This window comes from Buteo buteo, chromosome 7, assembly GCF_964188355.1.
Source record: "Buteo buteo chromosome 7, bButBut1.hap1.1, whole genome shotgun sequence".
Lineage (NCBI taxonomy): Eukaryota > Metazoa > Chordata > Aves > Accipitriformes > Accipitridae > Buteo > Buteo buteo.
Genome location: NC_134177.1, coordinates 29,720,882 through 29,733,714, shown reverse-complemented (window position 1 = coordinate 29,733,714; position 12,833 = coordinate 29,720,882). Strand labels below are relative to the sequence as shown.

At 40.1% G+C, this 12,833-nt stretch overlaps 1 protein-coding gene across 4 annotated transcripts in view; it reads left to right on the top strand.

The window, feature by feature from the left end:
* The window catches only part of UGGT1 (UDP-glucose glycoprotein glucosyltransferase 1), a 52,401-nt gene extending 40,001 nt beyond the window's left edge, over positions 1-12,400 (top strand). For all 4 annotated transcript variants that reach the window (XM_075032009.1, XM_075032008.1, XM_075032010.1 and 1 more), the window contains 9 exons: positions 761-849; positions 1,331-1,435; positions 2,018-2,102; positions 3,999-4,181; positions 5,399-5,559; positions 6,051-6,165; positions 6,832-6,948; positions 8,418-8,577; positions 9,035-12,400. In XM_075032009.1, coding sequence (XP_074888110.1) covers positions 761-849; positions 1,331-1,435; positions 2,018-2,102; positions 3,999-4,181; positions 5,399-5,559; positions 6,051-6,165; positions 6,832-6,948; positions 8,418-8,577; positions 9,035-9,060 — 1,041 coding nt within the window. In that variant the 3' untranslated portion in view covers positions 9,061-12,400. The remainder of the gene's footprint in view (positions 1-760; positions 850-1,330; positions 1,436-2,017; positions 2,103-3,998; positions 4,182-5,398; positions 5,560-6,050; positions 6,166-6,831; positions 6,949-8,417; positions 8,578-9,034) is intronic.
* Positions 12,401-12,833: the final 433 nt, after the last annotated feature.

Genomic DNA, 12,833 nt, shown 5'->3' with positions numbered 1-12,833 from the left:
GTGCTTGTGACTTCAGAAAAAACCAGTCAGTTTTGTATGTCCTGTATAAGTCTAGTAATAAACATTCAGTGTATCCATTGAGCCAGTATTTTATCTGTTACAGATAAATTTTACTCATCTGGCAATACATTTTCTGTCAATCTGATGCGGAGTACGTGAGAATACATTTTAAAATAAAAAAAAAAACGTAAATTAGTAATCTGTCTCTTAGGGTTGCCTATCAGATAACGATAAGCTGAAAAGTTTAAGGAGGACAACTGATAGATAAGTGATGGTTATATCACATCCGGTTCACACTTCCTCACATGATATACTTGTGCTAGAGTAATTCTGGGATGTTCTTCTGATTCGCTGCCTTGTCTGTGTGTCTGCTTTGGACGCTCAGTGGCCAATAATATCTCTTAGAAACAGAAAGTGGCGGAGGTGATGGGTTGCATTTGCGGGGGGGGGCGGTGTTGTATGGTTTCTTTGAGGGTTTTTCTTTGCCAGTCTCCATTGTCAAGGATGGTCACTAAACACCTCTTAGCAAAGCATTTTAACCATCTAGACTAGCATGCCTTTGGTGTCTGAAAACAGCTTTGGAATCTGTTCTGAAAATGTCAGTTTGCTCCTGAGCTGTTTCTTCGGACAGCTCAGGTTATCTGTCAGCTCACTGGACATAATTCAAACGGATACAAACAGAGCCACTGTCAAAATAACACTCCACAGCTGTTTGCCCAATATGTGGTTGCACTCACTAAAGCAATGTTATGCTTTACAGGTTCAGAAAAAACTAGATATGATGAATGAGGATCTACTAAGTGATGGTACCAGTGAGAATGAATCTGGATTTTGGGAATCTCTCAAATGGTAAAACTAATTCAATAATAACCTGCAAGTCTCTTGAAAATGGAAAACTATTTGATGATACAGCTACGTCTGTGATATTCCATAGCTATATATTAAGACTGCTTGAATTTAGGGCTATCTTTCATAGGACCCCTCTGTTTCTAGAGAACTGGGCTACTGCTTTGCACCTGCTTACCTTCCCTTACCCCCACTGCTGCTTGGGAGCCTGAAAACATTGTTCATTTCCAGGAGCTGCATCTCAGCCAGAAATCTTTCAATTGAATAGGTGTTCATATATAAGCTATTGGGTCTTCCATGTCTGTGTCTGCAGCACTCTGCCTTGTGGGGGATTCCCTGACCAGTGTGTGTGGGGGAAGACACCAAACCCCACAGCTGTACTATGTTAAACCAACACTGCAGCAATTTATAATCTATTCCACTCTTTCCTATACAGCTGGCCCTTACTGTCTTGTCCTTTATATAAACACATTTGTCCTTTCAGGGGATTCACAGGAGGACAAAAGAATGAAGATGTGAAACAGGATAAAGATGATGTACTAAATATATTCTCTGTGGCTTCAGGACACCTATATGAAAGATTCCTACGGTTAGTTCAGAATTTATAATCTGTGGGTCTCAAAATGGTAATGTGCCCTGCTTTCCACAAGGAAAAAAGGTTAGAATTTGCAAGAATATATTAAACCCCTTTTTCAGTAGCTCAGGAGTCCTCTAGATTTTGCATCTACTGTATTATAGGAACTTTTGTCTGCATAACATTCATATGTTCAAAATAGACTTAGTTTAATAGATGGTATGTTGATGTCCTAAATTTTCTCACTACAATATAACCAAATACAAATGTATTGTTAACAAATTATAGCCTAAGTCGCAGTTGCTTTGGAAAAGAATCTGAACTGTTCTCAAAGGACTGTGAAAGCCAACAGGTTGTATATTCTCTGATTAGTTAAAATATATAGATTTTGGGGGGGTTAGTAATTTCATAGATAAAACTAAGCAATTTGCAGTAGGCTGAAGCTACCTACTTTTTCTTCATGTGTGAAGATCACTTACCTGACACAACTGCAGTTAGTCTAATAATGTAGAACAGCAATTTGTAACCTGTTATGCAGCTGATCTCTAGTGAGTGGCAGTTGTTCCTGTAAATGCTTTATTTTTTTTCTTTTGATAGCATAATGATGTTGTCTGTGCTGAAACATACTAAGACGCCTTTAAAGTTTTGGTTTCTGAAGAACTACTTATCACCTACATTCAAGGTTTGTTACTAATTAGAAATTTATTCGATGGTGGGGAAAAGGTTGCAACTTGTACATCATACTGTTGTGTAAACATATGTACAGTTCCCTGTCTGTATACCTTCTATTTTGACAAAGCATCAAGTTGGTATAAGCTGGTGGTTCTGCCTAGAAAACTTTGAGAAATAACAGACAGGTTGACAGTGGACTCATGCTGAAGGTAAATATTTAAGAGAACAGCACATACTAGGAAAATCGTACTTGAAAGAATCTGAACTTTTTTTTTCGTGACTCGCATGATAAAGGTGTAGATTTTAAGATGCAATTCAGGGCTATAAATTTGCATATAATACATCAAGGTTGAAAGATTGTAGGAAAAAAACTACCAGAGAAGCAATGCCTATGACTAGGTATGGAGAGAGCTTCATAAGAGGAGACATTAAAACCATGTTTCAGACATGACTAGAGTTACAGGAGCGGTGCGTGGTAAAGAGTGACATGGGCCCTAGATGAGTGTACCTGGAAATACTTATCAATTATATGTGCTTGTAGTGGATTAACCCCAGCCAGCAACTAAGCACCATGCAGCCACTCACTCATTCCCCACCCCTGCAGTGGGATGGGGGAGAGAATCAGAAAAAAAAAAGTAAAACTTGCGGGTTGAGATAAGAATGGTTTAATACAACAGAAAAGAAGAAACTAATAATGGTAATAATAACAATAATAAAATGACAATAATAATAATTGAAAAAGGATTGGAATATACAAGTGATGCACAATGCAGTTGCTCACCACCTGCCGACCGATGCCCAGTTAGTTCCTGAGCCGTGATTTCCCCCAGGCCAACTCCCTCCAGTTTATATATTGGGCATGACATCACGTGGTAAGGAATGTCCCTTTGGCCAGTTTGGGTCAGCTGCCCTGGCTGTTTTCCGTCCCAACTTCTTGTGACCCTCCAGCCTTCTCGCTGGCTGGGCAGGAGAAGCTGAAAAATCCTTGACTTTAGACTAAACTTTACTTAGCAACAACTGAAAACATCTGTCTTAGGAACATTCTTCTCATACTGAACTCAAAACATAGCACTATACCAGCTACTAGGAAGACAATTAACTCTCTCCCAGCTGAAACCAGGACAGTGATACATCATAAACCAGCAAGATTCAAAACAGAACCCAGAGGTAAATGGATGTCAAAATGTTCAGGAATTTGCAACTTTTAACATTTAACGTTCAGAAGTAGCATTTCTTAGAGAATCTTGCCCTTTCAGCATGAGCATGAGGGGAAATAATTGGCTGTCCCCCCATTGCTGCAAACATGGGTTGTGCTGTGACTCTGCTGTTGTCAGGCATTGCTTGGGGTGGTGCAACAATATGCTTTCCCCCTCCCTTCCTAATGGCTGTGTTGTACCAGCATCCCTTGGCTAAACCTGTACTCTCCCAGTGTCAGAGGAAGCCTTGCAGATGAGAATGTCAACTGATTTGACAGGGGGCCAAGTTGTTCTAGTAAAAATCTTCTCCCAATTCTTTTCTGTCATTTTATTATTCCCATTTACACTGCTTTGTACAGCCTTAAATAATAATTCTCCCATCTGCAAAATTTTATGATTTGAGTAATGCATTCTTTTAAACTGATCTGTGGATCACTGTGAAATGGCTCATAAGTAATTGTGTGGGGAAAAATGCCAAAATATTTAGTTGTCATATGATAGTTGGCTTTACAATTTGTACTGATAGTTCAGTTCGGGGTTATGTCTTTGAAGTAACAATGAAACTGTAGTTATTCTTTGCAGTATTTCACTTTTTAATGTCCTATGCCTGATTATAGGACTGAAGTCTATCTCTTATAATGCACTTTTTGTTTTCCTGCAGAGGAACAAAGAACTGAGATAAGCTACTTTTTTCCCCTCTCCCTCTGCAGGAGTTCATCCCATACATGGCAGAGAAGTATAATTTCCAGTATGAGCTTGTCCAGTATAAATGGCCACGCTGGCTTCATCAGCAAACAGAGAAACAGCGTATCATCTGGGGTTACAAGATACTCTTTCTAGATGTGCTTTTCCCATTAGCTGTTGATAAAATCCTGTTTGTGGATGCCGATCAGGTAACACAGAGGTTGGAACTACTTGATCTTTTCCCTTTTTCTTTTTTTCGTTTCTCTAAGAATAATATGTTCTTGAATACAATTTCTGTATTATTGGAAAGGTTGCAAGTTTGAGCTCTTCGCAGGCATGACTGAAGGCTGATTCTGTAACTGTAGCATGCTTCAGTGAGTGCTGTTTTTTCTGCCTGTTCCCACAAAGATTGGTTTTGTTAGCCTGTCTTTTTACTTTTGTCTGGTTCCTCGTTCACTCACTGTGATTCCAGCTAGTTTGCCAAATAGATTCTTGTTTTACCCTTCCATGTTTCCAGTTCTGTCTGTTTTCCCAGCCTGCAGATCACTTACCACATACAGTATTTTCCTAAGTCACCAAACATCCCGCCCTCCCACCTCCCTGCTTTTAACTTGGCCAGATCTGATTGGCTTTCAGAGGAGCGAGAAGGCAAATCCCTTGTGCATGAAGCCATGTCCTGCTGCAAAGCAAACAATGTCTATAAGGCTTTGTATGTGCTTACTGCCTGCATGGTTTGAAAGTACAGGATATATGTGCAGTGAGAACTGCCAAAAATACTCCTTCAAAAACACATATGAAACTGAGAAATACAGATTATCAACATGTAAATATAAAATGCTTTAGGTGTTTTAGCATATGTACAGTATGATCCCATGTCAGTTAAAACCATTACAACTGAAGCTGAAGTATCACCTAAGATAAATTTCCAGCTATGATGATCTCATTTTAGACAGTTTTTGCTCTGTTTATAAAAGAGATAATAATGCATTATTTTTTTCCCACCAGAGTGGTATTTTTAGAGTAGTATTACTGCCACAACATCTGTGTCAAAAAGACATTAAAAAGCCTTCATCCCTGAAGGTTTGTAAACTTTTAAGAGGAAAGGATACAAAGGATCACAGTAGAGTTCATATATAGTGAGAATTCTTGCTGCTTATTAAACAACTATTTGGCACTTCAGCTGTCAAACCAAACCCATCAGATTATTTTAAGCTCTATTTTAGTTGCTCCAGTTCTAAGGGCAGGAGAGACAACATCTTTTATGCTGTGTTTTTGTACTACATATACATAATGCAAAAGACTGCAGAGTATTACAGGTAATTCTTCCTTTAACTGTTTGCTCAGTTTGAATTAAACCCTGACCAGCATTTCAAAATAACCCGTAGCAGGCTTGTACAAATAAAAACGAAATGTCCTTTTCCTTCAGATTGTGCGCACCGATCTAAAGGAATTAAGAGATTTCAATCTAGATGGTGCTCCTTATGGATATACTCCGTTCTGTGACAGTCGAAGAGAAATGGATGGCTACAGGTTCTGGAAATCAGGATACTGGGCAAGTCATTTAGCTGGAAGAAAATACCACATCAGGTACTGAAGAATTAATTTTTTTCAAAATAGAGGGGGAAAGCTTTCACTACTACCTAGAATTAACACAAAACTAGCTGAGGTATACAGCGCTGCAGTGAACCACTTTTTACTTACTGTTGCCTCTTTAAGGTTCCATTGCTCATGGTCCATTTGAAGCACCAGGGACACTGAAGTTACTTTCAGTATGCTACAACTTTTACAGATGAAGAACTGAAGGGTTAAAAGAACTGAAGTGTTAACTAACCAGACATCTTCATTTGTTAATAACATTGGAAGGGACTGCATGACAGCAAAGCTAAGATAGATTTGTTGACAAATGTTTTTCATATGTGCTATGACCTTGTTAGAACTGCTTTCCTGCCCTGTATTAGATAATTTGATGTACTGCCACCAAGAAATTGTTTTAGCATATTCTATCTTGGGGTCTACTGGGAATGCAGTAAGTTACCCATTAATCAAATGTCGTTACTAATTGTGTCATCTCCATGTAGTGCTCTGTATGTTGTGGATCTGAAGAAGTTCAGAAAGATAGCAGCTGGAGATCGACTCCGAGGACAATATCAGGGTCTTAGTCAGGATCCTAACAGTCTGTCCAACCTTGATCAGGTGTGTTTTTATTGTGTTTGCTTTGTTTTGTCTTACTGGGGTATGATGGCAGGCTGGGACCTCTCCTTTCCTGGCCAAACTTCAATCTCAGCCAGATGCCAGTGGCAGTCCTGTTACACCTTGCCTTCAAATGAGGCAGGTGTTGATAGCATCAAATATAACTGGTGGGTGGAAACAATACCTTTGCCTTAAATGTCTTAAAACTATCAAATTTTCCAGTATACTCCAAGACAAATACGTAACACAAGTGGGTACTTGTTTCTTGAGCTATACAGCTCTGAGTGCTTTACTGTGCACTGACTTAACATGGAAATAAGGCTTGTACTGTGGCAGGTGGAAAAAATAACACAATAGTTTTAATCAATTAAGAATAGTCTTCCAAACCGGTCCAGTACAGATTTGATACTGGATTCATATTACTGTTTTAATACTGTTTGTTAAATAACAATTTTTCAACAAAATAAGATTAACAGTTGTTGTATGCAGGTTTTTTTCCAAAGGACTTGGTTTGGAATGGAATGAAAGGTTGATTCATCACTTCTTATTTGCACTGGAAAAAACCCTCTTTACAAAAACTAAACTTCTCAATACTGTCTGCTTGGGGCCCTTGTTCCTCCCACCCTGCACCCTGTGGAAACTGCTGCTAACTGTTATTCTTCACAACAGGATTTGCCTAACAACATGATCCACCAGGTGCCAATTAAATCACTCCCACAGGAGTGGCTGTGGTGTGAAACATGGTGTGATGATTCCTCAAAAAAGAGAGCAAAAACCATTGATCTGGTAAGTGCAGTATGGCTCCTTCATTCTCATGTCACAATAAAATACAGTGACCAATTTTAGAGGCACTTCCCTACCACAGATCTAGGCACCTCATGCTGTATTGTGTAATGGTTTTGTGTGGGAAGGTTTTGGTAGCAGGGGGAGTTACAGGGGTGGCTTCTATGAGAAGCTGCTGGAAGCTTCCCCTGTGTTCAAGAGAGCCCATACCAGCCAGCTCTAAAACGGACCCGCCGCCAGCCAAGGCCGAGCCAATCAGCGATAGTGGTAACACCTCTGTGATAACATTTTTAAGAAGGAAAAAGAGTTGGGACAGGGAGAAACAGCTGCCAGAGAGAGGAGTGAGAACATGTAAGAGAAACAACCCTGCAGACACCAAGGTCAGTGAAGAAGGAGGGGGAGGAGATGCTCCAGGCGCCGGAGCGGAGATTCCCCTGCAGCCCGTGGTGAAGACCTTGGTGAGGCAGGCTGTCCCCCTGCAGTCCATGGAGGTCCATGGTGGAGCAGATATCCACCTGCAGCCCGTGGAGGACCCCACGCTGGAGCAGGTGGGTTTCCGAAGGAGGCTGTGACCCCGTGGGAACCCTGTGCTGGAGCAGGCTCCTGGCAGGACCTGCAGATCTGTGGAGAGAGGAGCCCACGGAGCAGGTTTTCTGGTAGGACTTGTGACCCTGTGGGGGACCCACACTGGAGCAGTGTGCTCCTGAAGGACTGCACACCGTGGAAAGGACCCATGCTGGAGCAGTTCGTGAAGAACTGCAGCCCGTGGGAAGGGCCCACGTTGGAGAAGTTCGTGGAGGACTGTCTCCGGTGGGTGGGACCCCACGCTGGAGCAGGGGAAGAGTGTGATGAGCCCTCCCCCTGAGGAGGATGAAGCGGCAGAAAATAACGTGTGATGACCGTAAACCCCCACCCCCGTCCCCCTGTGCTGCTGGGGGGGTTTGGTAGAGAAATCCAGGAGTGAAGTTGTGCCCAGGAAGAAGGGAGGGGTGGAGGGAAGGTGTTCTGAGATTTGGGTTTATTTCTCATTACCTTACTCTGGTTGATTTGTAATAAATTGAGTTAATTTTCCCCAAACTGAGTCTGTTTTGCCCGTGACGGTAATTGGTGAATGATCTCTCCTGTCCTTATCTCAACCCACAAGCTTTTTGTTATATTTTTTCTCTCCCCTGTCCAGCTGAGGATGGGGGAGTGATAGAATGGCTTTGGTGGGCACCTGGCATCCAGCCAGGGTCAACCCATCACAATTGTTACTTAAATGTTTTCAGCACCTCAGTTTTTTCCTTTAGCTTCTATGTTTCTCTTACCCGGTGCAGTGGTGGTGTTATGAATTTGGAAATTACTCTAGCTAAAATACAGGCATGTGCTGTTCACCAATGGACTAATTCCACCAGGGGGAAGCATACCTCTATTCAGTAAATGAACCTTTTTTATGCATTAAGTGTCTGAACAGTTGTATGTTTTGTTTGCAGTGTAATAACCCAATGACCAAAGAGCCCAAGCTGCAAGCAGCGATGCGTATAGTTCCAGAATGGCAAGACTATGATCAAGAAATCAAACTGCTCCAAAGTCTTTTCCAGAAAGAAAAAGAAACAGGAACACCAGCTAAGATGCCAGGACAACACACACATGGTAATCTTTCTATTTCCCTACTCCTGTGACTTTCTTCCTACCTGTTTGGGCTGGGGTTAAGTTGCATACTTGTTCACTGTAAGCTTGCACCATGCAAAGAATTCCATAGAGTATCTGTTAAATAATCTGTCTATTTTACTGGGACAGAAAGGCCTTGCGGAGTGAGGCTGGTGTAACTTAACCTGATTCTGAAACTTAGTGTGCAGTATAGCTCTCTGTTCTCTATTTCCAGTTCTGTTGAAGACCCTTACTGTTCCTGCAATTTTATGAGCTTGGCCTTACCTTTAACCCTTAATTAAAGCCCTGCTATACACAATGGGTATGAATTGTTCTGCAGTCACTGGGAACCTTGCAAAGAATAAGTCTTTGGGGTTTATATACTAATTTTCAAAGCAATCTGCCAGTTGAGGCAGCTGGAACTATAATGGAGTGCTCATTTTTCTCTCCTCTTCTACAGATCCAGCAGCACATGTGGAATTATGATCCATGGACAAAAATTCAAGTTAGACTGTTTCAAAGACAATTTTTATATTGAAAGCTAGTTTTTTCTGGTATGTCTGCAAAACTGCTGAATAATTGAATGGGATGATGTATGCATTTTTATTACTCGCCTTTGGGTTAATTTCTGCATATGAAATAGGATCTGGATTGCTGGAATTAGCATTACTGGTTTTTTGCACCTGTGGTGGAGATGAAAGACCCCATGATGGAATTTAGCATTTCAGAAACAAAACTTCAAAATCCACTGGAAAAGCCACAGCCTGTTCCTTCAGCTGTTGCTACCTCCACCACTGATGAAGATCCTGTTAGCCTCAGATCTAACTTGAGAGCCTGGAAATCGCAGACCCATTGAGCCATTGGCTAGAACGTAAGTCCTAACCTCAACTGATGGAGATAATTTTTCCAGGTAACATTAAAAGGCTCGGAATCATGCCTTGAATTTGGGATACTGTTTTATCTGCAGGTTTTCAAATGGTCAGAAGTGCTTCTCAGATTCAGTATGCCCTTGATTTTGTAACAACTCCAGCATTACTTAGATTTTCTATTTCCTGACATTTATTGCCCAACTTTTGAAGGTTTGGCTTAATGTAAAGCTACCCCAGTCTATTTAAAATGTCCATCCAAATACAAATGCCGAAGCTTACAAAGTGACCAGAACATTGAATTTGACAGCTCAGTTCATCCTAGCCCCTCTGACTTGAATCAAAGTGCCCTCTTTCCTTCCTGCTCAAAGTTTAAATCAGTCTGCAAAACTGGTAGGGCCTTACCATTGCTGTGGTTCACTGATTCATGAATGTTTTTTGTTTATTAAAAACTCTGTGGAAGCTTGGAAGTTTTTCATCATGTAAATTTCATTAACTTTTATTTTTCTTCAAATGGAGATGTTGTCACATCAATAAAAACTTTGGAGTTCTTGGGTCTTAAGCTTTAGTCCACACTCAGTCCTTTGATCATCCTTTTTGCTTGCACATGTTACAGTCCTAATTTGATTTTGGGATTTCTGAGTATTTCACCTGCATGACAAGAAAACATTTTTCTGCAAGGATTAATTACCCTGGGCTAGTTTTATAAACCCTATTCATGTCTTAATTTTTAAAGATGATACTGCCATATTTCTGTGTTATGAACATACCAGTTAAAAATAAAAAATCCTCAAACCCTCTTTCCCTCAATCTGTAGGATTGTCTGCTCCCTTGAACACTGAGAAGTTGAAGAGTTGAAATGTAAGAACTGAAGTAGTATTTCTAGTAGTAAAATGTAGTTCCCTATGCACTGCTTCTTTAGAAATCCAAATCGGGATAATTTCTGCCTCCCATGTTTTTATACAGGTAAATGTTCTGTGCTGCAAGAGCTTTACACTAAAGATAATCTTGACTTAAGATATTCTTCTAGAATTATTGTATTATACATCCTATAAATGTTTTGGAGGAATCTGAAAGACAGCAGTTGTAGTGTTTAAACTGTTCAATAGGACAACTGAACAGAATAGCAGCTCTTTACCAGCCAGCTCAAGAAAGGGCCCAAATCACTAACAGAAACTTAAAAAAATATGTTAAAGGAAATAGCTGGGGTCCCTCAAATGCACATTGCTGGCACTGTTGACAGGGTCAGTAAACTAACCAGTAACACTGCACATACATACACTTCTGGTGGGTATCAGAAGTGGGTAGTTCTAGAAAGGCATTGGAAAGGACAGGTTATAATCTCCCCCTCTCCAGAGGGAAAGCTATGCAAACATGGCGGGGGGGGGGCTGGATATCAAACCATGAACTTACAGAGTATGCATTACCACCTTAGGTATTTTCTGCTCTGTGGGTTTTTAAACTCAGATGGTCTCCCTGATGCTGTGTAAATTACAAGTGGCTTATGCTTCCCATCAAAACTGTTCCAGTTAAGGATAAGGAGACAGACTAGAAGGATTTCTTTCTAGTGTAAAAAACAGTAACGTGCCTGCCAACAAATTAATTACATACTATATTAGCCTATTTTAAACAGATAATACAGCACATGTAAGATTACCCTTTCTGTGTTCAGCTACAAACCACTTGTGCCTTTTTGGAGCACATGAACTGGCACAGGATCAGGTGGGCAGCAGCTGTACATCACGGCTTCATCCAGGGATGGACAGGGGCAGTAGAGGAGGAACCACTTAGGATGGATGGTGTGTGGGTGGGGAAAGAATCTGCCCAAGCCCTCAGAACAAGAAAAGGGCAATTTTTCTGCAAAACAAGACCCTCTCCTACCTACAACCATATTTGGATATTTTTTTTTTTCAAATATTAGAAGCCAGAAGATAGAGAATAAAGTAACCTCTTAAATTCAGCACAATATTTACAATGCCTTGTTTGAAGCTGAATAAGGAGAAAATATTTTTAAATTAAATGTCAGTTAAAAAAAAAATTCTGTAATTATGCTCCTTCATTCTAATAGTTAATGTATGTGCTTAAACACCCACACTGCATGCTTTTTTTTTTTTTTTTTAATTATAAGATCTAGCAAGCTATGGAGAACATTTTTGTTCCCTCTGGTTAACAGAGACTCTGTTCCTGGGAAGCCACTATTTATTTGCACACAAGAATAACAATCATAGAGAAGAACAGTCACTTATTTTGGATCTGTGCATATACTTGCTCGTAGTGCTCAACTGGGCCTTAAAAGAAAATCTTCTAACAGCTCCATCTAGAAAGCATCTTGGAGTAAGATAATTACTGAAATAGAGCAGATTCTGATCATACCACTGAAGCCCTGTTCCTGTAAACTAGTAAGACTGATAAGAAAAAATAGAAAATGGGGATTACAGAGGCCACAGCATAATTTGGGATTCCCTCAGACTAGAAAGGCCACTTCTGTGGCAAAGTGATGACACTGTTCCTACTCTCTGGATACAAGCAGCTTGTCCTCTCAGTGAAAAGTTCACACTGAAAAATGCCCAGTACTTTATTTTAAAGGGAAGATTTCACTGCCTTACTAGAAAACAAGTAGCAGAGAAATAAATTTTTAAGATTTCTTTTTCATTTAGCTATTGGGGGATAGGTTGTAAAGGAAATGAAAGGGGTAGGACATGTACGAAGCAGTAAATATCCAATCACAATCTTAGGAAGCAAAACTTTTTTTTTTAAATATAAACTGTTTTACATATCCTAATCTTCTATAATCTATTCAAGAACATACCATAACTCAGTCTGGCACTGATACCTACTGACCCAGGATATTGGAAGTTAGTTATTCTCTACTGCATGTTACCTGAACTGAGATTACAGTGTTTCCCAGTACAGTGGCAACACTAAGGTCTGTGTAACATAATAAAGCCTTTTCTGTTCTTTACCCATGCCTCTCATGTCAATTACTTTGGGTCTGATAACTGATGTTTTAATGGAGTTTCTTAGAGTACATTTGTCACTTATTCTTATATTCAAGTGTTGGGGCTTCTAGAAGGGAAAACTGAAGATTTCCTCCCCCAGGCCAGTCTTGTTAATCATGGTATTAAAGTAACCCCTAAATTGAGACACCTCTGTTAAAGAAACGATAGAAATGTTTTACATTTAAGGTAGATTTATATCTTTTTTTCAACTCTACCTACTAATAATTAAAAAAAAAAAGGTGCTTCTCTGTCAGTTTTCTTGTTTTATTTTTACACTGATACATTCATAGTAAGCAGTCAGAAAAGTTAGTGTTTCTCAAATAATACATCCAACTACAAAGCTGTGTCTGGGTCTCTTTCAGAGTTGGGAATGAATTCCAAACTCCTATGGGAC